The 23,947-nt window shown below is 49.8% G+C and overlaps 1 protein-coding gene and 1 long non-coding RNA gene across 3 annotated transcripts in view; one reads left to right on the top strand and one right to left on the bottom strand.

Annotated features, from left to right (window-relative positions):
* Positions 1–16,141, top strand: part of LOC127600225 (uncharacterized) — a 41,528-nt gene extending 25,387 nt beyond the window's left edge. Inside the window, exon 5 of one of the 2 annotated variants that reach the window (XR_007962298.1) lies at positions 16,038–16,141. This is a non-coding gene — a long non-coding RNA (uncharacterized LOC127600225). The remainder of the gene's footprint in view (positions 1–16,037) is intronic. The other variant, XR_007962297.1, reaches the window with a different exon arrangement.
* LOC127599987 (cytochrome P450 26B1) lies at positions 8,464–23,468 on the bottom strand. The gene is made up of 7 exons (XM_052064284.1): positions 23,065–23,468; positions 16,103–16,327; positions 12,507–12,625; positions 12,270–12,426; positions 12,034–12,189; positions 11,300–11,584; positions 8,464–10,097 (listed from the first exon to the last, which is right to left on the bottom strand). The coding sequence occupies exons 1-7, from the start codon at positions 23,266–23,268 to the stop codon at positions 9,705–9,707; spliced, it is 1,539 nt and encodes a 512-aa protein (XP_051920244.1). The 5' UTR covers positions 23,269–23,468; the 3' UTR covers positions 8,464–9,704.
* Positions 23,469–23,947: the final 479 nt, after the last annotated feature.

Raw genomic sequence — 23,947 nt, 5'->3', positions numbered from 1 at the left:
TGCGCTCCGGCCGTAAAACTGCCGCAGGAGCGTTATCTGACACAACTCACCTGATCGCCGCACTTGCCGCCGGTCAGGTGGGGACTTTCAGGCCCAAAACGCCAAGCAAATCCTCCCCATTCTCGTCCAGCGCACCCACTTGCGCTTTCTTTTCCTTTGTCCTTCAAGCCAGGCAGGTCAGTGCGAGTTCAGGGACTGGATCCTCACCGCAGGACATCCCAAAACCACAGCTATGACTTTTTTGTATGTGTTCACGGCTTCCTCGCGATGCATTCAGGGACCCTGAGGAATGCCCGCCTCTGATCCGTTTGTGGGCCGTTTTGTTCAGATTGATGAGCTGGCCTCGCCGCGACACACACGCACCCGTGCTGAGTTCTACATTTGCGGGCTTCTATGAATAGCGGAGCTGACCAGAAGCATGAAGCATCCTTGGCCCCACGCCCGACTTCAACTGAGTGTGTTTTGCTTGAGCTCAGCGATACGGACGCTCGCCAAAACAAGTCGTCTCGCTACCGCCGGCCACGTGTAGGAGCGCGTGCGCGTCTCTGTCTGCCTGTGCGTTTTATCTTCTTGTTGTCCCTGAAAGGTGACTCATGCTGGGAAGGCAATTGAGAAAAAAATGACCCGGCTACGACTTCGGACGGCCTCCCGAGCCATCGAAACTGGCTCGGACGGCGAAACGGGCCTCGCCAATCCAGCATCTTTATTTATTTAACCTTTAGTTATCCAGATAAAGCATTTGAGAGTGCGGGTTTTGGTATGCATGGTGAACAGATAACGAAGATGGCGTGGGAAAGTTGCCAGTAGAGGGCGGCGACGTTCCCAGAAGAAGATTCGATATGGCGCGCTCGGGCCGACCTCTGGCTGACCCGCCGGGATTCCGAGCGAACGCACGAGCTCCTTCTCTTTTGATGGCGACTTTGGAAACCGGCGGAGTGATGTCATCGCGAGTGAGATTTTAGCGATGGCTTAGGCCACGCCCCCTTTCCGCCCACAGATATGTAGCGTCACGGCATCGGGGGCCTCGGCTCCGTTTAGTTGTGGTTGGCGCGACCGCAACGTTGCTCACCAGAGTGCTCGCGCTCGCGCGTGTTTGTGTGTTGAATGAATGGAATGAATGAGTCACGTTTGTGTACGGCTGCCGCCCGCGTTTTGATCCGCCGGTATCTCCCAGCGAGATGATGAAGGTAGCGCTGGTCCGAGCGCAAAACCTACAGTCGTTCTCAAAACATCAGTACTCCACCAAAATGCAATGTAACGGCGCGGTCCAGAATCAAGATCCAATTTTTTTTTTTTTTTGCTTTGATGAAACGTCAACGGGATTTTGATGGCAAGCGAATCATCTTTCCAGACACACAATTATGAAACTGCCGTTGCTTCACTTGAACGTCAGATGTTTTTTTGTTTGTTTGTTTTTTTTTTATATCGGAGACATATCGTTTTTGTGAGTTACTCAGAGTTGCGTTCAATGCATTTTGGCCATTCAATCAGAGTGTGGTGTGCAAATATAGTGATCTCATTGTGGCAGAGCTACCTGGCCCTCTCAGGCAAATGTGTTTGGTTGATCGATTAAAGAAACACGCTCATCACTCGTACAGTTTAAAACAGGGGTTCTCAAACTACGGCCCGCGGGCACATTTGACCCGGCCCTCTAACCCTCCTGTTGTCCTAGCCGAAAAAAAACCGACCATGTATAGTAAGCCGTTTTTGGCCAAAAAAAACCCAACCATGTACAGCAGGGGTCCCCAAACCCCGGCCCTCTAACCCTCCCAAAATGACCCGTCACTGTGTTAAAAACGCCCCAAAACCCCCTAAATGTGTGGATTTCTGGGAAACAATACATTTTTTAAGCTCCCTGACGATCGTTGATGTTACAAACTGACACCAGCCCCCCCATCAGAGAAGGGAAAAGTTATGTGGTCCTCACAGGAAAAAGTTTGGGGACCCCTGGTTTAAAATGACAGCGAGGAAAACCAATGATTTGCTAAGGGTAGCTTGGAATCACCTGGCAACACAGTGATGCTGAAATTTGATTGGACCAAAAAAACAAAAACAAAAAAAAACAACTAGCGGGGCAGCCCGGTAGTCCAGTGGTTAGCACATCGGCTTCACAGTGCAGAGGTACCGGGTTCGATTCCAGCTCCGGCCTCCTTGTGTGGAGTTTGCATGTTCTCCCCGAGCCTGCGTGGGTTTTCTCCGGGTGCTCCGGTTTCCTCCCACATTCCAAAAACATGCATGGTAGGCTGATTGGACGCTCTAAATTGTCCCTAGGTGTGAGTGTGAGCGTGGATGGTTGTTCGTCTCTGTGTGCCCTGCTATTGGCTGGCAAGCGATTCAGGGTGTCCCTCGCCTACTGCCCGGACGGCTGGGATGGGCTCCAGCACTCCCCGGCGACCCTAGTGAGGATCAAGCGGTACGGAAGATGAATGAATGAATGAAAACAACTAGCATATTCTCCTGGATGCAATACAGTCAAGCGAAAGATAACAGATTGTTGGGAGTCATGTAAATGTTTTCTGACTGTGCTTTGTGCCAGCAGAAAAGACCTTGCTGGCCCTGACAACTCATCACTGACGTCATATTCCCATTGGTGTCTCTCTCTCTCTCTCACACACACACACACATACTGAGCCATCTTTGCGGGGACTAAGCAGATTGTGAGTCGTCGTTTGAGGTCAACAGTAGCTCAGGTTTCAAATGGATCACAGCAGTGTTTCTCCTATGTCACGTCGCCACAAGCTTGTGTGTGTGTGTGTGTGTGTGTGTGTGTGTGTGCAGTGTATGTCTCAGAACCGCAGCATAGCCTGATGGCGACGTCACTTGGCAGACAGACCCAAGCCTAAATATTAATGCCGGTTGGAGTGCCACTGCAGACACACGCACGCATGCACACGCACACACACATACAGGAGCAACAATTCGAGCCACGCCACTAAAAGTGGCCTTCAGCTCTACCTGCTGTTCTTTTTGTACACACACCGCACGCACATGCACTTTTCTTCCCCCGTCCTCGCTGATTGATGAGCGAAATAAATATTTTGGACTCGCCCCTCTCTCCCGCCACGGTAAGATGAATGTCTCCGAGAAAGGACCGTTCATTTAGTAGCCCTCCATTTATTTCACACACACACACATACACACACACACACACACACACACGCGCATGCACAGCCACGTTGTGGTACACGGATGGCGTGCCAGAAAATCTCAGCACATCAGCAGTTTGCGCGACGCCCAGAGCAGCAGCCAAGCAGGTCGCCGCGCGAGTGTAAATTAGCAACAGAAAGAGAAACGTTTCCAGTTGAGAATTTAGTGCCGACGCGAGTGTGTGTGTGCATGTGTGTGTGTGTGTGTGTGTGTTCCACAGACAATCAAGTCTTGTCTTGTACAGTACAGTACACAGCACAGAGTTTAGGGCTGCATTTACACTGCAGGTTTAAGTGCAAAATTCGGTCCGCATTAACTCGGGGAGGGGGGCTGGAGGGAGACATCTTCTGACACCTCTAATCTTGACATTTATGTCAAGGCTCATGTTTTGGAGAATTAAAATTTTTTAATTTGGCGTCCAATATATTTCTTGCGTTAGGCACCTCGTGTCCACGTATACGTCGTATGTATGTTCGGTAGACCGTTCGTGCACTATCTGATCCATACTTGGTCTATCTTGATGACTTTGCCGTCGTTTAGATTCGCAGCCAGCAAGTTTTTTTGTTTTTTTTTTCTGTGCATCACCGGTTGTTGCGTTTTGGTTGTATTGCCGTTCGGATCTGCGTCTTGCCTCTGCAGTCGCACATGGAGGGGTTGTATTTGATTTTTAGTCCAGTGATGGATGCTGGTGTTGCTGGTTTGGACCACAAAAAAAAACAAAAAAACGGCAGCCACGGTCTCCATGGCGACACCATAAGTGATGTGCTACATGAGCCCGACAAAGCAACTGATCTGTGACTTGCTCGATGTATTAGCGACGCCTCGGCCCAGAGGGCGGTCCTTAGCCAGCCGCGGCGGTTTTGGACCTGGCTACGTCCTGGAATATAATCCATCGATTACGAGCCCAGACAGATTCATGCGGAGGCCAGTGAGCTTTTTTTCTCTGAAAACAAAGCGCATCGAGCCTCCGCCGCCGTGTCTTGGGTGTCGGCTGGTCGTTTGCTTCTCACTCTGACGCTAGCTTGCAATTAGATTACTCGTTAAAACAATGACGGGCGCGCCAGAGGGAATCCTCGGCCAGCGGCGCTGTAGGCTTTGGATCTGGCGTCCGCAGATGACTGGCAAGTCTTTTGCTTGATTGAGCTGAAGCAATGGTCACGAGCTATGGGTCGTGACCGAAAGAACGAGATCCCGGATACAAGCGGCCGAAATGAGTTTTCTCCGCAGGGTGTCCGGGTTCTCCCTTAGAGATAAGGTGAGAAGCTCGGTCATCCGGGAGGGGCTCCGAGTCGAGCCGCTTCTCCTCCACATTGAGAGGAGCCAGATGAGGTGGCTTGGGCATCTGATTCGGATGCCTCCTGAACGCCTCCCTGGTGAGGTGTTCCGGGCATGTCCCACCGGGAGGAGACCCCGAGGAAGACCCAGGACACGCTGGAGAGACTATGTCACCCAGCTTGCCTGGGAACGCCTCGGGATCCCCCGGGGAGAGCTGGAAGAAGTAGCTAGGGAGAGGGAAGTCTGGGCTTCCCTGCTAAAGCTGGATGGATGGATGGATGGAGCTGAAGCAAGCAACAAATGGTTCGATATGACTCACTTTCAAGGAAAAAAAAAACAAACAAACAGTTGAACTTGGTGTAAGAACCATTTTTTGTGGGACTGGTAGCAGAGACCTAAACCGAGACTTAGACCTTCAATATTTGGATGAAATCATGACATTTGCACATTACCAAGGGCTTTGATGACCAAATCTAAGATGCGCTGTTTATGTGGAAGGTCATGTCTCCATGTAAGCATTCGTCCAAAGAACGGTCAAAGTCAAAAGAACGGATCTCAATCCCGGAGAAAAGCATTTGGAAAAAGATGAACTGGGCCAGGAAAAGAAGTCCTGCAAGCGTTCGAGAGAGAGAGTGGGAAAAGACTGTTAGCTGACTTGTGCAAGAAGCTTCGAGCTGTCAGAACCGTTTGGAGAAAGTTGTTTCTTGAGAAGCAAAATATTAAGTCAGCCCTCCTCGAGTTTATAAGCTCACAAATGTCAGACAGAAAGAGGCCATTGTTCCTCCTGGAAGGCCGGGAACGCTGCCGGCGAGTGCGTCCGATGACATCAGAACGTCGCGTAAACATGCGTACCGCTTAGAAATCCGCAAGCAATCCCGCCTGTCAAATATGCGTTCCCCCCCCTATCCCCTGCCCCCCCACCGCCCGGCCAACGTCTCCATTGATTTCTTTGGCCCTGCGAGGTCACGGGGAGGCGATAAGAATAGTCATCGGAGAAGAGGAGATCCACTTTCACTTTTTCCGGAAGCCTCAGCGCACCGGTTGCTTGGGCAATAGCGATCGCTGATCATTTCCTGCGAGCCGGTGTTGGATGTCATGTGTCAGGATGTGCGATTTCGTCATCTTGAAGCACTTAGAGCACATCTTTGAAGTGCGTGTGTGTGTGTGTAGCAGTGTTGTGTCCAAGGACCGGCAACCCGAGGCCAAGGACTTGACTCTGAGGCCAAGGCCATGGACCAAGGACTTGCCTCCAAGGCCAGGGACCAAGGACTGATTTTGAAGCTGAGGCCTAGCCGAGGACATGTATAAAACAATGCTATCATACCAATTGGCAGGTGTTCATGATTTGCAACACCCCTCCATCATAACCCCTTGCACTCGCTAACGCTTGAATGAAGTGTTTTTATTCAAAGAGTAGAACAGTCAGGGAACGTGTTATTTATACTGAGAAAAACAAAAAAGCACATGATATACATTGATGAATTCATGTTTTAGTGCAGTAGTTTCTTAATGTGAAGTAAATCAACACTCAACAGGCATGACATGGCACGGAAGACAAGTTGAGAAATGACTTTGCATAGAAGTCAGTCGCTGAGTGCAGAAAAAGTGCATAAGGGATCATTTTACAGTTTACCGGCAGCGAGTCCCAGGGACTCGCTGATCAGAAAAGTAGTCCCATTATGAATTGAGAGAGTCCCAAATTTTGAATTCTGAAATGGTCTACTTATTCAATTGCATATGACAATTATTATTATTATTATATTCATTCATTCATTCATCTTCCGAACCGCTTGATCCTCACTAGGGTCGCGGGGGGTGCTGGAGCCTATCCCAGCTGTCTCCGGGCAGTAGGCGGGGGACACCCTGAATCAGTTGCCAGCCAATCACACGGCACACAGAGACGAACAACCATCCACGCTCACACACACACCTAGGGACAATTTAGAGCATCCAATCAGCCTGCCACGCATGTTTTTGGAATGTGGGAGGAAACCGGAGCACCCGGAGAAAACCCACGCAGGCCCCGGGAGAACATGCAAACTCCACACAGAAAGGCCGGAGCTGGAATCGAACCCGGTACCTCTGCACTGTGAAGCCGACGTGCTAACCACTGGACTACCGGGCCGCCCATTACTATTATATAATAACAATTATTCACTTTGCCGGTACACAGCAAATGATGAGAGGTATTGTGTTGAGGCACAGGAACTCTTTTATTTTGTTAAGTTGTGCCTGCTTAATAATAGAAATAGCCCTTTTAGGGAAATAAGACATTTTTACTTTAACTTTGTTAAACAGTAGTTGTCTTTTTTTCCTTTAATTTACCAAAAACAAAAAATACTAATTTTACCAAAATAAATACTAAACATGAAAACAAAAATATCCTTTTCATTTGTACAATTCCCCTTTTCACAGGCATGCAAATATTATTTGAGGATGCCATTTTGATGTTCATTTACCATGTTGCGGAGTTCTGCTATTAAACAGCTGCAAAGATCCCCGGGTAGACGGAAGCAGAACTGCTCACGATCGAAACCTCCCGCGATTCGTTTTGTCTGTGTGCGGCTCTCCTGGGCTGAAGCTGTGAGCACACTGTGTTTCCTGACACAATCATCCATTTTGAATGCGTGTGTATTGGGATAGATGCGTGCTGACGCTTATGTATGGCCACACCTTCAGTTCAGAGAAGCCAATCAGCTCATCGTTATCGCCGACATGCCCAGCTCAGCTAGCGAGTCAAACATTATACACACAAAGTCGCGCATTACATCTGTTAGTGCACGCAAAGAATGCAACGGATAATTGTAACAAGCGATCGCGGTAATGCGCATATTATAGTCCACAAATATAAAATGTATAACGTAAAAATCACTTTATAAATTACTATTTTATACAAATTGCCGAGGGTCCGGACAGAGGAGGTCGACGGTCCGGTCGTGGATCGCGGTCCGCCAGTTGAGGAAGAGGGCTCTATGCCTTCAATGTATTTTGAATCGAAGAAAACATCTTAAGGCACTGGTGTCAAAGTCATGGCCGGGGGGCCAGATCCGGCCCGCCACCTCATTTCATGTGGCCCACAAAAGTATGTAAAAGTAAATATGCGTCGACTCGCACGAGCCCTGCTAAAATTGTCACGTCGACTAAATAACGCTGACATTTTGCAATCGGTTTGTTACCCCGTTGACACTCACTTGAACAACGATTGAGCAACCAACAACCAGTTGACTTGAGTGATTTCAAAACGAGTCGTCCATCAATATGGTTGCGTGCGAGTAATAATACGATGAGATGATGACATAAACATTTATTCGGTTTCGCTGTCGTTACGGCCCTCCGAGGGACGACGTAACTCCAACGTGGCCCCGCGACATAAATCTATTTGACATCCTTGTCCTACCGTGTCAAACATTACATTGAACTCATTTCACAGCCGTTTCTTCAAAGAGTCCCCGACACAACTTCTTTTTTTTTAAACTACATAGTTTATTGCAGGAGTACATTGAACAATCACGGTTACAAAAACGACGACATTCATCATTCAGCTAAGCAACATATTTCCTATGAAAAGAAATCCGAATATGTACAGGACGTTCAGACAAAGCATCAGGAAAGAGAAAAAAAAAATACCATGTAGTCGCTTGGCCCTTGAAAAATAATCTTCCCCCAAGTGCTTTGCGTTTTTCCATAATTAATTTCAAATAAAATGCAGCGATAAGAAGTCTGACGAACAAAACGCGGCTTAATTACAGTCATCAATTAATAACACTATAAACAATTTCAACACTGTGTACACAATATAAATGAAATACATAACATTCTATAGAAATCCAGTATTTTCCAAAGACCTTTTTTTTTGTTTCATTTCGGCTCAAAACTAAAATAACTCTGTAGTAGAATTAAAAAATAGAACAACAATAATAACATTAATATTAGGTTATTAGCCGATAGCTGATTTTTCTTTTCCCGTGACTTGCGAGCTTTTGCTTTAGTATCACACAAATGATGAAAAAAAAACAGTAGCATGTTAGCGCTCTTTTTGCCTTCTTTTTTTTTTTTTTAAACAAAATGCCGATCTTAAAATGATGCACTGTTTATTTACATGTGTGTTTGTACTGTTTATTCGTCGCGCTCATCGCAGCGGGCGCAGAAATTCTGCGCTAGTTAGCTAGCGTGCTAGTTAGCTAGCGCGCCGAGCTACGTGTATCTAGTCAGGAAACAACGTGAGTTTGACAAAAACAAACAAAACAAGTTTGGACATCTAGAACTCTCCGTGAGACGACGTCACAAAGAAGCAGCAAAGAGAATTACTTGTCATCTGTTTTCCCCGAACAAGTCAGTGAGTGGTGTGTTAAGACGGGACCGCCTTTTGGTTGGCTTGAGAGCTGCTCGGATGGAATGATTCCGCCGTGATTTTCTCGTCTTGCGAGGAGCAGCGAAGCGGGATCGACGCGACGTTCAAAACTAACACGACGACAAGACAAGGACGAGCAGCATTTGCATGTCAAGTGGGCCTTTTTTTTGTTGTTTTTTTTCTTCCCCCCCCTCCAAGCGCGCTGGTGTTTGTGATGCTAGCTGCTAGCAAGCCGGTTAGCTTACGATGCATTCCCTTATGGCGATTTTTCCATTGAAATCGTCAAGGAACTGAGCAAGGCGGGGGGAGATTTCGCCAATCGGGAGGCTGGAAGGCAACAACGGCAACAACCCCGCGCGATATACCCGACAACAAAAGGGAAGCCTTTGGACAGCCTTTTCGAAAGCCAAAAACGTTTCATCCAAAGGTGACTTGGGGAACGCAGTTGAACTTGACATTTTTACTTTTCGTGGGAAAGTAGTCGGACAATCAACAGCCAGAAGGGTTCAAAGACCCCAGCTCGCGTTTTACTTTTGATTTAGGGAGGGGGTGGGGGGAAAAAAAAAGAAAGACTGAAGGACAGAAAAGAGACTGCCTCCGGATCTTTGTCGCCCCCGTTTACCCTGCTACGATGATTGGCCAATTTGGATTCAGGAAATTCCCCAAAGCTTTTGCTTCCTGTCCTCCGGTACCCTGTTTGATCCAACTTGCCTATCGACACCCCCCCCCCCCCATACCCACCCCTCCCCACGCACCCCCACGAGGTGTTCCAATGATATTCCATCACTTTTTGTTGAGGCGAGAGCAGAATCCTGATGGCAGCTTCTTCCTTTTCCCGACGGAACAGGAGGTGAAAATGTTCCTTGAAGTCTGAAAGCGCGGAGAAGAAAAATGCGGCGTCCTTCTTTTTCCCTCCTCGCGCCACCCGCCTTCACACGGTGGCGCCGAGCAGCTCCTCCGACTTGGCCATGATCTCGTTCTGGTTGGAGTCCAGGCCGTAGAACTTGACTTTCAACCCGTCCACCGGGTGGACGACGGGCACGGTGACCATGCGGGGGAAGTTTCGCGTGGCCAGTTCGAAGCGGCTGCTGCTCGCCAACTCGATGGCCAGGATGCGAAGGAAGAGCGTGGCCAACTGCTTGCCCAGGCAAGAGCGGACGCCGCCGCCGAAGGGCAGGTAGTGGAAGCGCCCCTCCTTGTCTTCGCCGCGCTCCTGGCTGAATCGGTCGGGGTCGAAAGCGTCCACGTCCTTGAAGACGGACGACGTGTCGTGAGTGTCCCGGATGCTGTACATCACGCTCCAGCCTTTTGGAATCTGCACCCCCTGCGGGGCCAAAAGACGCACACCCAAAAATGTTATCAAACGGTTCCGAAGGTGGAAGAAAAGAAACCGTGAGCGATTTGCGCTCACGTCGAGGGGATCGGACACGATGACAATTTAGCGACGCCGCTGTCAAGAGACCCAAAAAGCTTTTTCGGGTCCCTTTGACTCTGATTGGTCAAAAGCAAATGAAATGCGACAACTTGAAACGACAAGACGGAATTGTTGAACTTTTTAGCATTCCTTCAAATCCGTCAACATTGTTTCAATCCTCATCCGGGTCCCAAATTTAGTTTCCCCAGACACACACAGACAACTACACAATTTCTTTGAGGTGTGTCGTACAACATAGGACTGTAATTCGGCGGGAACAAACAATACCAATCGACAGGTCTCTTTGCATTCATATTGATCCCAATCTAATTTTCCACATGACATAATTAAAGGCCACTTTCAACAAACGCCCCCCCAAAATGTCGCCTCAAGCCAAGAAAAGTGACTCGCTTGTCTGTCCTTCCTACGGTGCAGAATTAAGCACTTTAAGCCGAGACCCAATTACAGCCCTGGATTTTTTTTTCCCAACCACATACCTGTCAACTTGTACGTTTTTTAAAAAATAATTTCAAATCATGTACGGCGTATTACAACTTTTATACGGAAAAAAAAATTGTGAACCGATCTCATAAAGACCATTTTGGCTCAAATCCCGATCGTCTCACCGTTGGCTACCAGCAGGTGAGCGATCTTTGCCGTGGTCGGTCGCTACAATCGCCACGGCAAACTAGCAAAAAGGTAAATAAAGATAAAATCATTTACAAGGGGCAGAGGTTGACGGGAATGCGACCAATCTCCTCCAAATGGCACCCGAGAACGAGACCTGTAAGTGGTCTCGTTTTTTGGCTCAAATCCTGATCGTCTCAACGTTGGCTACCAGCAGGTGAGCGATCTTTGCCGTGGTCGATCGCTACTATCGTCACGGCAAACTAACAAAAAGGTAGATAAAGATAAAATCATTTATAAGGGGCAGAGGTTGACGGGTATGCGACCAATCTCCTCCAAATGGCACCCGAGAACGAGACCTGTAAGTGGTCTCGGCGCCCCACTCGATTAAAGTACTTGTTCAAATCGATTAGCGTGATCGTCTGGCAAGCTAACCAACGATCCCTCGCGGACGCCATTCCCGGGGGGACGGCTTCCACACTTACGTCGAGTTCAAAAGTCTGCATGGCGGTGCGGTAGGCCCCCGAGACGGGCGTGAAGAGCCTCAGAACCTCCTTGATGACGCAGTCCAGGTACTTGAGGCTGACGATGGTATCCAGACGCAGCTGGCCCTCGGGGCACAGGCGGCCGTTCTGGAGGAAGCCCCTCACCCTCAACTCCTCACGTAGGCGCTCCAGGACCGGCGGGTGGCGCAGGAGCTGCATGATGAGGGACGTACTGGCGCTGGCCGTGGTGGCGAAGGCGGCGAAGATCAGCTCGATGGTGGACTCCTGCAACGATGCGCAAATATGTCACCTTGGCCCCTTCCGCGGGGAAGTCGGCAAACGTGACGTTTTGTTGGCGGCAAGAGGCGATAACGGAGGCGGAGTCGATAACACGGAGGCTCTTTGCTGCGTGTTGCGTGTGTGCCACAGGGCCTCCCCAGTTCACTCTGTGTGTATGTGTGTGTACAGGAGGCCTCTTTCAGACCCCTCCGGGGGGGGAGTGTTGACTTATTTTTGGCGCTGGACTTAACCCAGAAACCACATGGAGAGAGCGCGAGTTGAGTTTCCACAGAATTCCTCAGAATGACTTGAATAGGTAAACAGCGGGCGTGCCCGTACGCGACTCCGTCTCGTGTTCGCGCCCTCGCTCGTTATGATTGATGAGCGACGCGACAAGTGCGCCGACGCGCGTCCCGCGAAACCCCCCCACACGGCCCCTCCCCCGGGGCCCCAACCTTGAGCTCCTGCATGGTGAGCTCGGCTCCGTTCTCCTTAGCGCTGTCCATGAGGACGTCCAGGGCGTCGCTGTAGTCTTTGCCGTGCGTGCACAGCGGCTTCTCCCTGATGGCTTTCTCGATGCTCTTCTGCAGCTTGTCGCGCGCTCGCAAGCCCTGGCGGGGGAGGGGGGGGTAGGTCACACTCTGGGTTGTGCATTTTTTATTTATTTTTTTCCGCGCGGCAGCTAGCATACCTTGCGGTAGCCGCTGAAGGGCATGTCGATGGGAAGGCTGAAGAGGTTGTTGACAAAGTCCTGGAAGGTGGAGAACAAGTGCCTCATCTCCTCCTCGGAGACCCGAAATCCCAGCAGCACCCTCACCGCCATGGTGAAGGACAACCGCTGGCTCTCCCTGCGGAAAGGCGCAAAAGAATTTTCGCTCAAGTTGCGACGCGGCTCGGTGTCGGGTGTCGCCTGCCCCGGTTTTTTTACCTGTAGACGTTGATGGGCTCGGGGTTGGAGCTCCACACTCGCAGGCTCTCCTGGATCACCTGCTGGATTTTGGGGAGGTACGACTCCAAGGCCTCGTGGCTGAACACTTTGGCAAACACCTGCGAGGAACGCAGACGGATCAGCGTGGGGGGGGGGGGGGGTCGGGCGAGGCCGCGGGTGGGATGGCGCCAGCGCCCGCGTGTTCTTCTCTCGCTTGATGGCCGCCATCTTAACCGCCCCCTCGGGAACAAGCGCAAACTATTTTCTCTCTGGAGTCACAGCCCAACCGCGGCGATGTTTATGCGCCGAGATGATTTATACATTCGCGACGCGACGCGCAAAAATGCTGACGGCCCGAAGGGGGGATATTTATACAATTTCTGGTACGAAACCAAGTCTCCCAGATGCGATTTTATGACAAACAACCGATTCGACTCCTGAGTATGTTTGCGGTCGTGGGGATAATTATCGTTTGATGGATGAGCATCTTTCTCGAAGCGATTTTCCTTTGAATAAGAATCTTTTGGGTGCTCGTTCAATCCATCTTCTTTGTTTACTCTGTTAAGCGCCTTTGTTTTTATAACGTTTGATTTTCACCTCTTGTACGAGCGCTTGTTACGCAGCCGCGGTTGTTTTAAAGCGCTCTCCAAGCTTATTAGAATTAGTTTATAAGCTGTTTAGCATTAGCCACATGCTAACTATTTGACACATGCTCCTCAAACATTCATTCATTCATTCATTCATCTTCCGAGCCGCTTGAACCTCACTAGGGGGGTGCTGGAGACGATCCCAGCTGTCTTTGGGCAGTAGGCGGGGGACACCCTGAATCGGTTGCCAGCCAATCGCAGGGCACACAGAGACGAACAACCTTGCACGCCCACACTCACACCTACGGACAATTCAGAGTGTTCAATCAGCCTGCCACGTATGTTTTTGGAATGTGGGAGGAAACCGGAGCACCCGGAGAAAACCCACGCAGGCCCGGGGAGAACATGCAAACTCCACACAGGGAGCCCGGAGCTGGAATCGAACCCGGTACCTCTGCACTGTGAAGCCGACGTGCTAACCACACTACCACAGAGATGTAAAATCATGATGATTCATTTGTCAGGCTTTGTCGGCACAAGAGTGCCGCAGCGTATCCAGATTTGGGGAAAACACAAATGTTTTTTTGGGAGGTGTCCAAATTGGAGAAACTGTAACATTTTGGGACGTTCCAAATTCGGCACAGGAGGGGAGCAAAGTCCTGGGTGCAAGGGGGGGAGGGGGGGGCTAGTTGGGGCAATTGTTCGGCAGTCATTCTGCTGCACCACAAAAACGTGACTGTCTTTCTGTAGCCTGCGGCACACTCACACACACACACACACACACACACACACACACACACACACACACACACAGTGCGGTGTAGTGAGCGACACACAGACACAGTGGTCCTAATAACATCCATATGTCTTAAATTACGCGCTTTAAGTGCTGTGAGCTGCTGGTTCCTCAAACATGTAAAGACTCCTTTATTCTTCTCGCCGGCCGTCTTTTGCCTCGCTCCCGCTTTCACCCAAACGTCCACGATCCTTTCTTTCTATTTCCTTCGCTACAGACCTTAACCACCCGCCCCCTCTCCCCTCCCCTCCCCGCACACGCTTCAATTTCATACTCTCCGAACTCCCGTCAATCAATTGACCAAAATTTATTTGTTGTGCGCAAAGTGCTTTCGGCAATTGATCGAAGACTAAGACACGCCTACGCATATTAGTTCAAAATAAATCGCGGAAGGAGCAATCGATCAGTTCCAGGTGAGGAAACGCGTTTTCAAGGAGAGAAACCTCCACGCTTTCTCTTCCTCCCCAGCTTCCATTCTCAACTCTACCGACTCCTTCGCTTCTATTCAGTACCGCGCCGACATGGTCGCGCGCGGGCGTGTGTGTGTGTCGCCTTTTAAGTCGTCATCGGGCGGACGAGCGTGTGAGCGGACCGGTTTTCATCTCACGTGGTAGCCCCCTCTACTGGCTCCAGGTCTGCAGGTGCAGCAGCCCCCCCTTCTCTCTTGAGCCCTCAGCCGCGTACCGATTTCACAGTTGACTCGGAACTGAGGTCAACGACGCGGGCTCGTCAGCCATGTTTCACCGACGGCATGTTCGGGTCGATGTCAGGAGCCCCCCCCCCCCCCCCCCCCTCTGCAGAAAGACCCTCTTTGTGCTTTCCCCAATCAACGGTCATTACACAAAGTTAGTGCCCGGGGTCTCCAAGGAAGCGCGAGCCCAGATTAGAACCCTAAATTGGAACCCTTACGCTAGTTCGAAACCCTACTTTGAAACGTGAACCCTACTTAGAAACCTGAGGTCACCCATTCTGCGGGTCCGACCCCGTGTGCCGCCACAGTTGACCCCGCCTACCTCCTGGAGGACCCGGCGGGAGAAAGCGAGAGGCTGATTTACAGGAAATGCACCGGATTGCGCCTTGAAATGTGTGTGTGTGTGTGTGTGTGTGTGTGTGTGTGTGTGTGTGTGTGTGTGTGTGTGTGTGTGTGTGTGTGTGTGTGTGTGTGAGAGCAAGGTAGGTATTTGCCCCTGGGACGAGGGGATAATGGCACTAAGTGGCTGATTACCTGAAATGGCCCTGGCGAGGAAAAGATGGCGGAAAGAGAGATAATAGGCGGCGTCAGGGAGAAATTAAAAGGGGGCGGGGGGGGCTCAGAGTCACAACCTGAGTGGCGGCTTGACCAGAATGCACGCCGTCACCCAAAATGGCGTCAAACTGCGATGTTGTCGTTATGGCTGCCGCTTATTTGGCTTGAATGGATGACGAGTTTTAGAAATGTTTTTAATTAGAAATGTAAGTAAACTTTTTTTTTTTCAAATCGGCCCAAATTTTGCTTAATCATCATAAAATAATAATACAATCACAATTATATAATATGTAATATAGAAATATACTATTTTGGAATGTTTATGAATCGAGGGGGGAAGCCCGGTAGTCCAGTGGTTAGCACGTCGGCTTCACAGTGCAGAGGTACCGGGTTCGATTCCAGCTCCAGCCTCCCTGTGTGGAGTTTGCATGTTCTCCCCGGGCCTGCGTGGGTTTTCTCCGGGTGCTCCGGTTTCCTCCCACATTCCAAAGACATGCGTGGCAGGCTGATTGAACACTCTAAATTGTCCCTAGGTGTGAGTGTGAGCTTGGATGGTTGTTTGACTACGTGTGCCCTGTGATTGGCTGGCAACCGATTCAGGGTGTCCCCCGCCTACTGCCCGAAGACGGCTGGGATAGGCTCCAGCACCCCCCGCGACCCTAGTGAGGATCAAGCGGCTCGGAAGATGAATGAATGAATGAATGAATCGAGGGGTCGGCGACAGGTGATTATTTTTTTTTTGAAATGTCAGCAAATTACAACACATGGGAAAATTGGTGTTGCGCAAACTTGATCGGTCAAACTTAAAAACAAAAATGAAACGATCTTGTTTCATTGATCAAGATCCGGTGTGCTAGAAAAAAAAAGACAAATGTGATTGTTTTTTTTGTGTGTGTGTTCAGGGACACATCAAGCCACCTCCGATTCCAATTTGTTGTTTGCACGTTGCGAGATGACTCGAACTGACCTTCCTCCTCTTGCGATGGATGTCGCCAATGCTGTTGGCGAGCGAATTGGGTCCGAGCAGGGCGGCGGTGCTCTGCGGCCAGTCCACCGTCACCAGCGTGTGCTCGCCCATCAGCACCTTGCGCACGTTCTCGGCGCCCGTCACGCGGATCAGCGGTCGGCCCAGCAGGTGGGTCTTGAACACGTTGCCGTACTTTTGCCTCCGAGATGCGTGGAAACCCGAACCCTGCGTGGTGAAGGGGGGGTAGGGGGGGGTGAAGAATCCAGGTCAAACGGATGCCGTTTGCATTTCTCGGCCGGAAAGAGACACGCAAGTACGTTGTTCATACGCGCACGTGTGTGGTGGCACACATGCTCGCAGTAAATGTATAAAATTCACAAAAGCGTGGAAAGTAAACAAACATGGCGAGGCCGCACTGTGACAACGCTAACTGGTTTGACCCGGGAGGCCTCTCGAGAGGGGGGGGGGAGCTATGTGCCAGCGTCACGCACACGCAGACAACCGCACGACTACTGTGAGGTTTTGTCAAACATTTCTCTTATTTGCCTGCTTCTGCATCCGTTGGCGCGGCCCGCTCATGTTTGCCGAGGTCACACTCCAGACCGGCAGGCGGCAGCCCCCCCTTTTGACCCGCTTGCCAGGGCAGAAACCAAAATGTAGGTCGTGTTTGGCGTACTTTGTCAAAACACACAATTCGAATGAAATAGCATGTATGTGCATCATGATAATTCCATTGGCATTGACTTGCTCCTTCTGGTATGCGTGCCTTGGCCACCGGGGGGCAGTATAATTCATGCAGACATAATTATAATAATAATAAGAAGAATATATTTTATTTATGAGCACCTTTCACAAAACTTTTCAAAGACAAAACAAAGAAAAATAAAATCGCGGGTGAGCAGCGGCAGCCAGATGCGTACTACAAGATTGTTGCAACTAAGTCATTTTTTTTAAAATGCAGAAAATAAATAAATACTTGCTTGTGAGTATTGTTATATGCTCAGTTTGCATGCCACCGCGTCAAGGGTAATTTTGTTAGCCCGTCAATGGCATTTTGCATTGTGTGTTAGCATTAAGCTAGCGAGACAAAGTGAACGTGGTCTCAATACACGATGTGTATTTCTTTTTTTGTTTTATGTTTAGTTTTTCAAGCGAACGTGAACTGTGAGCGGCTATCGAAGAAGAAAATCGCTCTTGGCAGCGGCGGGAGTTAAGTTACGGACAGATGCTCCTCAACGCAAGGTACGGCAAGTCGGCGACTAAAGAGTTGTTTTTAGTTCGCGTCACAAATTGCGAGTGTCCTTGTGGGCCTGATTTATAATAAAATGCCAAATAGGAAAGTAGTAAATGTCGATTTTACAAGCACACTGGCAACGCCGTGATGGCGACAGCTGGCGCTGAGTTAGAAATATGTCAATCTAGAAATTGCATTTTGGAAATGCTTACCGAGCGGTTCAGGAAGGGGGCAAATAGTTTTTTACGGGCCAGTAGAAAGATTTTGGGCGGGGTTGGGGTGTGTCTGGAGGAGGAAAGGGGGGGGGGGGAGCACGGCACGGTCCCCAACCCTTCGCGCATAGCCAGACTTCACCGTATGGCTCTTTTTCTCGCGGGGGCGACACGGCCACTTTCTTCTCGCCCGTGACGTCGCTTTGCGCCGATTGAGCCCAGCTGCCGCTAATTAGCATTTTGTAATTGTCGTAACCCGCCTCAGATGTGTGCGCCTGCACGCGGTCTCAACGCTTTTGTCTGCGCCGCCGGCGCGCTCGTAAAAACGTGACCCTCGCGAGACTCCCCCGACCCCCCCCCCCCCCCCCCCCGTGCTGGCATTTTTGAATTTTCCTTTTTTTTTTTTTTTTATCCCTCGACACGATATTTCTTCTTCAAACTACTGATCTGAGCTGTTTTCACAGCTCTTGTACACTTCCTCTTTTTTACTACGCACACGCACATACTCGCTAGGTTGCTGACTGGCCTCTGGAGCCCTCGTGTGTGTGTGTGTGTGTGTGTGTGTGTGCGTGTGCGCGTGTGTGTGTGTGTGTGCGTGCGCGCGTGTGTGTGTGTGAGAGAGTTGTTTTCCAAGCTACATTTTGCTGCCACATGGATGTAGAGTGGTTTAGTATGTCTGCTTGGCATGCTGGCCTACACGCACGTACGCACCCACACACACCCCCACACACACACACACACGCATACACACACACATGCAGTGGAAGGGGAGTTCCTTCAGCAGCCAGACAAGGCTCCCTTTCACACTCGCAAGATACACCATCAGAATGATGCGCGCACGTGTGTGTGTGTGTGTGCGTGTGTGTGTGTGTGTGTGTGTGTGTGTGTGTGTGTGTGCGCGCGCACAATACATGACACACATGTGATTTTCCGTTTCTTTTTCTCCATGTTTACTTTTCCACACACATGTTGGCATCATACAAAAATGTTTTCATGTCTTGTTTGTGACAAATACCACACTGTATGTGTGTGTGTGTGTGTGTAGGCGGGGGTGTGGCACGGGATGACATTTAGCTAAAAAGGTGAGAAGTCGACTCCCACCTCTCACGTCCCAAATCTGGCAATACGCGCAAAGACACACACACACGCACACACAAAACACACACGGCTCGCATGGAAAAGTTGTGACGTAATGACGCCACTTTTCTCTCGCAAGAGAACATAACCGCACACATGATTACACACACACACACACACACACAAGCGAGGGGACACAAAGAAAGCCAAATCGTACCACGGGCACCAAACGGTAAAATCATAAGCGACTCCGAGCGCTGGTCGCCAAAGGAGAACATCCCAGAAAAGCGCCCGTGCGTCTCTGCCGTCCGTCTGCGCCGCCCACGCCCAGGGTCCGAGCAGCGCTAAAAATACCCCCGTGTTCTGTTGGCCTTGGCCCGCCGGCGAACCTGCGCCGGGGCCTTATAAATGTCCCCTTTGTAGCGCCGTGGAAATGTCCAACAAATGACTCTTTTATTAGGGCATGACAAAAAAAAAAAAAAACACAGCTAATTATGTTGCCTTAGATCTGCGTGCGTGTGTGTATGTGACATATGACGGTGATGCTTAGCGGGGGGGGGGGGGGGTCGTGTTATGGGAAGAAAGCCGCCACTGGGAGCGAGTCACGACAAAACGCGCGCACGTCATCCAGTCGAAAAAGCAACGTCAGGTCAAGAAAAGGCGCTGGCGTGACACTCGGAGTCACCGGATGGCAACAGAGAAGCACTCAGAAGCGCTGAAAGTGAAAACACTCGTCTCCGCTCGCCTTTCGCAAACACGCTGAGGAGATTTCAAATGCGGCGAGTTCGTATTGAAGAAAAAAAAAAAAGCAACAAGTCAACTGCGGTTTAAAACTTGCTTGAACGAGACCGAAATCGTCAATACAGTATGTACAAAATTCAAATAATTGAATGTAGAGTAACGATTGTATTACCGAAAAAATAAAAAATAAAAATAAAAATATTGGGACAGCCGTGGTGGTTTACGGAATTAGTCATTTTCTGCAGATGATAAAGAATATATGTCTTGTTATAGAATAGAATATAAGTGTCGTTTACTGTCTGACGCCTCAAAAGTGTTATGACATCACGAGATTGGTGCTAGCCGTTAGCCCGTCTATGGTGTTTCCCATGATGTGTTAGCATCAAGCTACTCTAACCTACTGGATGCGATTGTTCAATGTAAAACATTGAATGATTTGAAGTTTTCCGTTTAGTTTGGCGGTCAACTTCAGATAAACAAGTTTGTTCTTTCCACAATGGCCCAGCAGGTGACCGGAGTTTTGATTGACGTCCGAAGCCAAAGTGGGCGCAACGAAGGTTAAAAATGAGGAGGAGGGGGGGAGAGGCGGAGTAGGGCGAGGACAAGAGGCGGCCAAAGGCTGCGAGGGAATTCCTTCCCTCTTTTCAGCTGTCAATCATTCAGACGCTGCCCAGAGATGCCAGGGAACCCGCGTGTGTGCGGGCTCGCGCTCGCGCCCGTGCGTTTGTGTGTGAACGCCGCGATAGGGCCTGGACTCGACAATGACCCGCGTCGCCTTTGCGGTCACGCCGTCGCATCAGAAAGAGAAGAGGAAGGAAGGAAGGAAGGCGAGGAGGCGGGAAAAGAAAAGGGGGAAGGCGGAACGAGGGAGAGCGAGAGTGCGACGGCTGCGGAGAAGGAGGAGGAGGAGGAGGAGGATTTGCGAAGAAGGGCTTCGGATAGTTCAGCCAGAACACGAGTAGAATGCGGCGAGGGCGAGCGAGGGGAGAGAGAGAGAGAGAGAGAGCCAGAGCGTTGGCCCCTGACCTGAGGACATTTTAGAAAAGGAGATTATGCTTGTTGAAAACGCTCTAAGCGCTCACCCCGGGACCCCCGCTAATACCCCCGACACACACACACACACACACACACACATTCTGCGGCAGCGAGGCGTGCTCCTCCGCCGCATAAACTAGTCTGCGCAAACGCAGAAAAGATGGAGGGTGAGACCTGAGAAAAAAATACATTTGACTGACAACTATGTCGTACTTCATTGTGGAGTTTCATGCATTTAACTGTTTCACCATCTTTTTTAGCGGGGGGTCGGTGGGGAGGGGGGGGCAACGTAGCTTCCGATAGCCCCTTGGTGGAGCTACTTTAGAGCGCTTCGTTATCAGCCATAAGGGCGCAAACGCGTAATGCAGAAAAAGGTAGAAGAGTGCCGGGGGTCGGGTGGGGGTGGGGGTGGGGGTGGGGGGCATATTTCAAAATCAGACTTGACAGTCAGCGTGTGGACAGGGACTTGGCGGTGACGTGGCTGCTTTTGAGCGCCTTGTTGTCATTTGTGAGAATGCACGCATGACACGGCGATAAACGAGGTATCGTGAATTAAAAAAAAATAATAATAATAATAATACGTTTGAGGACTGAGTTGGCAGCCGGGATGCGGACGACGGGGTTTTCGGGCTGGCACGGCGACTGTTGAGCGCCTCGTTGTGCTCACACATCATTGTCAAAATGGTGTCGCGTGGGGCGTTTAGTGCAGAGTGCAGAGAAACGGCTTGATTTTTCACCATTTTGAAGCCTCGTTTTAATCGACTCGTTTTTGTTTTGACTGGTTTTTTTTCTTTTTTTTTTGGCACACACTTCTGAGTGGCGGGTCACATTTACAAGACATTTCTTTCGACTTTACAGGGACGTCAAGTACAAAAGTTTGAGCTTTTACTATCGCGTTCTCAGTCTCTGATTCATACGTTATGTTGTCGTCTCGCGCAGCTCCGACGAACGAAACACTCCATTTTGACAAAGTCACAACGTTTCGGTTTTCAAATGTAGTCCCAAACTGAATCGGAGCTTCTGAAGGGGGGGGGGGGGTCTGCCATGTAGCGCGGTCGGGGAACTTTCTACGGCGAAGACGCCCGTCACGCAAATGCACAGCGGCGGCGAGTTCTGGTCCGTTTCAAACCTCTCCCGTTGCCCACATCCATGTGGTTTGAATCTGTGTTATGCGGTCATTGCTGGGAAAAGTCGCCAACGTTTTTTTTTTTTCCCTCGCCGATACGTGGGTGAGCGCCTCAGGGATTCTAATTTGCCTTTTTTTTTTTTTTTTTTTTTTGTCTGGGCATGAGCGTCAAATTGTGTCATCGTATTTGTGAATATTTGTAACACTGAACTGAAGTTTTGGAAAAGCAAATGTTGGCGGGGGTCCAATTTGTGTTCAAGGGATGAGGTGAAGAAATCTTTTAAATCACGTTAAAGTTGAGAAAATTTGCAGTTTCGGCGCAGGAAGCAAATTCATTCGTCCAAAAACTTTTGTTGCTTTTTGTGGGCCGTCTAAATTAAAGTGGCTGGCCGGATTTGGCCCCTGAGCCTTAAGTTTGACATCCGTTCACATTGTGGGCGCATCGGGGAGCGAAAGCTCCGTCATGTAATTTCGTCATCATGTTCCAGATGAATTAAGGAAATTGTACTTTTTAAATGTCATGTTTGAATTTTGCTTGTGTGTGTGTGTGTGGGGGGGGGGTCAAATTTGAGGCATGCAAAATGGATTTGTTCCTTTTATTTTGGCAAAAAAAAATATGTAGCACAGTTGCAAGTTATTGACGGTTTTCAAGAAAAGCTCGAGCTTTTTTAAAATTTATTTTAACTAAATCGATTCTCCTTTTTTTTTTTTTTTTTTTTTTCGAGTGGTGATCGGGGATCGAACTGGCTCCTGGTTTACTTTCAATTTGGTGCTAAAAATGTCTCCATGTGGCCCACGAAAGCAAATGCTTCTTATGAAATAGATTTTTTTTTTTGAATTTCAAAATGTTCTTGACTTTTTCAAAAAACAAATCCCGTATTTACATCAATTAGTATTTTCCATGACATCTGACTTCAAATCTAAAGAACCTATTTGTAAAAAAAGATTTAGAACACCCCAAATTGTCATTTTTTCTTCTTTTTCTAATCCATATAAATCAGTTCAAGTCCAATGAATCGCTTGAATGATACGACAGTTACTGTTAGAGGTTAATTAAAAAAATATATACACTAAAAACGGAAAAACAATGGAGAAACTTTTCAACATTTTATACAAAAGTGACCGACTTAAACCCCATGGAGCTCGTTTCGGTTCAACTGGACAGAAACGACACATCTGTTCCAAAACTTTTGATGGGTTGTGTTTAATCTGATGAGGAAATTGAACACGTCGTCATGGTAGACTGTAGCACAATTTCATCCACGTTTATTCTGTTAATTAAAAAAATAATAATCCTGATGCGTTTTGACCCCCCCCCCCCCCCCCCCCCCCCACAACCCTCCACCACCACCCCCGAAGTGGCCGGCTCCTCATTTCTCTGATTTTCAATTTCTGAGGGAGGAACAAAAACGAGCATCTTCTCCCTCCCGCGGCCTGCCAATCAAAGTCAGCGGTTGCAAAGTGTTGCGCGCGCAAACGAAAGGAGACGCGAAGCGCTCAGCGAGCCTGGGGGGGGGGAAAAAAAAACACCGCTTACCTGCAGGAGCCAGTGGCACGTCTCGCCTATGAAAGGGAAGCCCATGGAGCCCTTGGGCATGGGCAGCTTGCACTTCTTGTCCCGCGTGGCGGTCCAGCGCAGCTGCCACAGCTGCTGTGACACGGCGAGCAGCAGAGCCACGCAGAGCGCGCACGCCGCCAGCGTGGCCAGAGCAGACAGCAGGTCGAAGGTGTCGAAGAGCATGCTGGGGCCGGGGGTGGGGTGGGGGTGGGGGGTCGCGACGAGCTCCTAGCAGCCGGACCACCTCATGCCGCTCGCATTAAGGTGAAGATGATGAGGAGGATGACGAGCCCGAGGAGGAGGAGGAGGCGGCGGAGGAGGAGGATGCTTCGGCTGCTGCGTCTGTGGGCGCGCGCGTGTGGGCGCACTGTGCGTGTGTGCGTCAGTCAAATGAGTGTTTATATAGCGCGCAGGCAGCGGCCAAGGTCTCCCCCCTCCCCGCCCCTCTGCTCCACCTCCTTCGGCTCCTGGAGGACCCCCACCTCACCCAACACACCCCTCTCAGGAGGAGGAGGAGGGAGAAGAGGAGCGCGCCCGTCGTGTCAACTTGTTGAACTAGTCACCTGCGCGCCGGAAGTACGCCAATCTCTCACGTCAACTTTCTAAAAGTTGCTCTCTGGGCACCCGGTTTGCGTCAAGTGGCGAGGTTTTGAGTTCAATCGAGCGGCTTTTCTTGGCCGACCCAACAATTGAACAACTTTTTGGGGGGGGGCGCTGCGCAAGTTGACTTGACGAGGGTCAATCTTGTGTGACGTCACCAGAGCCACCCCGTAAATGTGCGCACCGCGTGAACGGAGTGTCGAGCATCGTATTATTTGTGCGTCTTTGAGTTTGTGCCACGCGCATCTCTCGCTCCGCTCCT

The sequence above is a fragment of the Hippocampus zosterae genome, chromosome 1 (assembly GCF_025434085.1).
Source record: "Hippocampus zosterae strain Florida chromosome 1, ASM2543408v3, whole genome shotgun sequence".
NCBI classification, from domain to species: Eukaryota; Metazoa; Chordata; class Actinopteri; order Syngnathiformes; family Syngnathidae; genus Hippocampus; species Hippocampus zosterae.
Note: the sequence above shows the minus strand (reverse complement) of the source record. Positions and strands in the feature narration are given on the sequence as shown.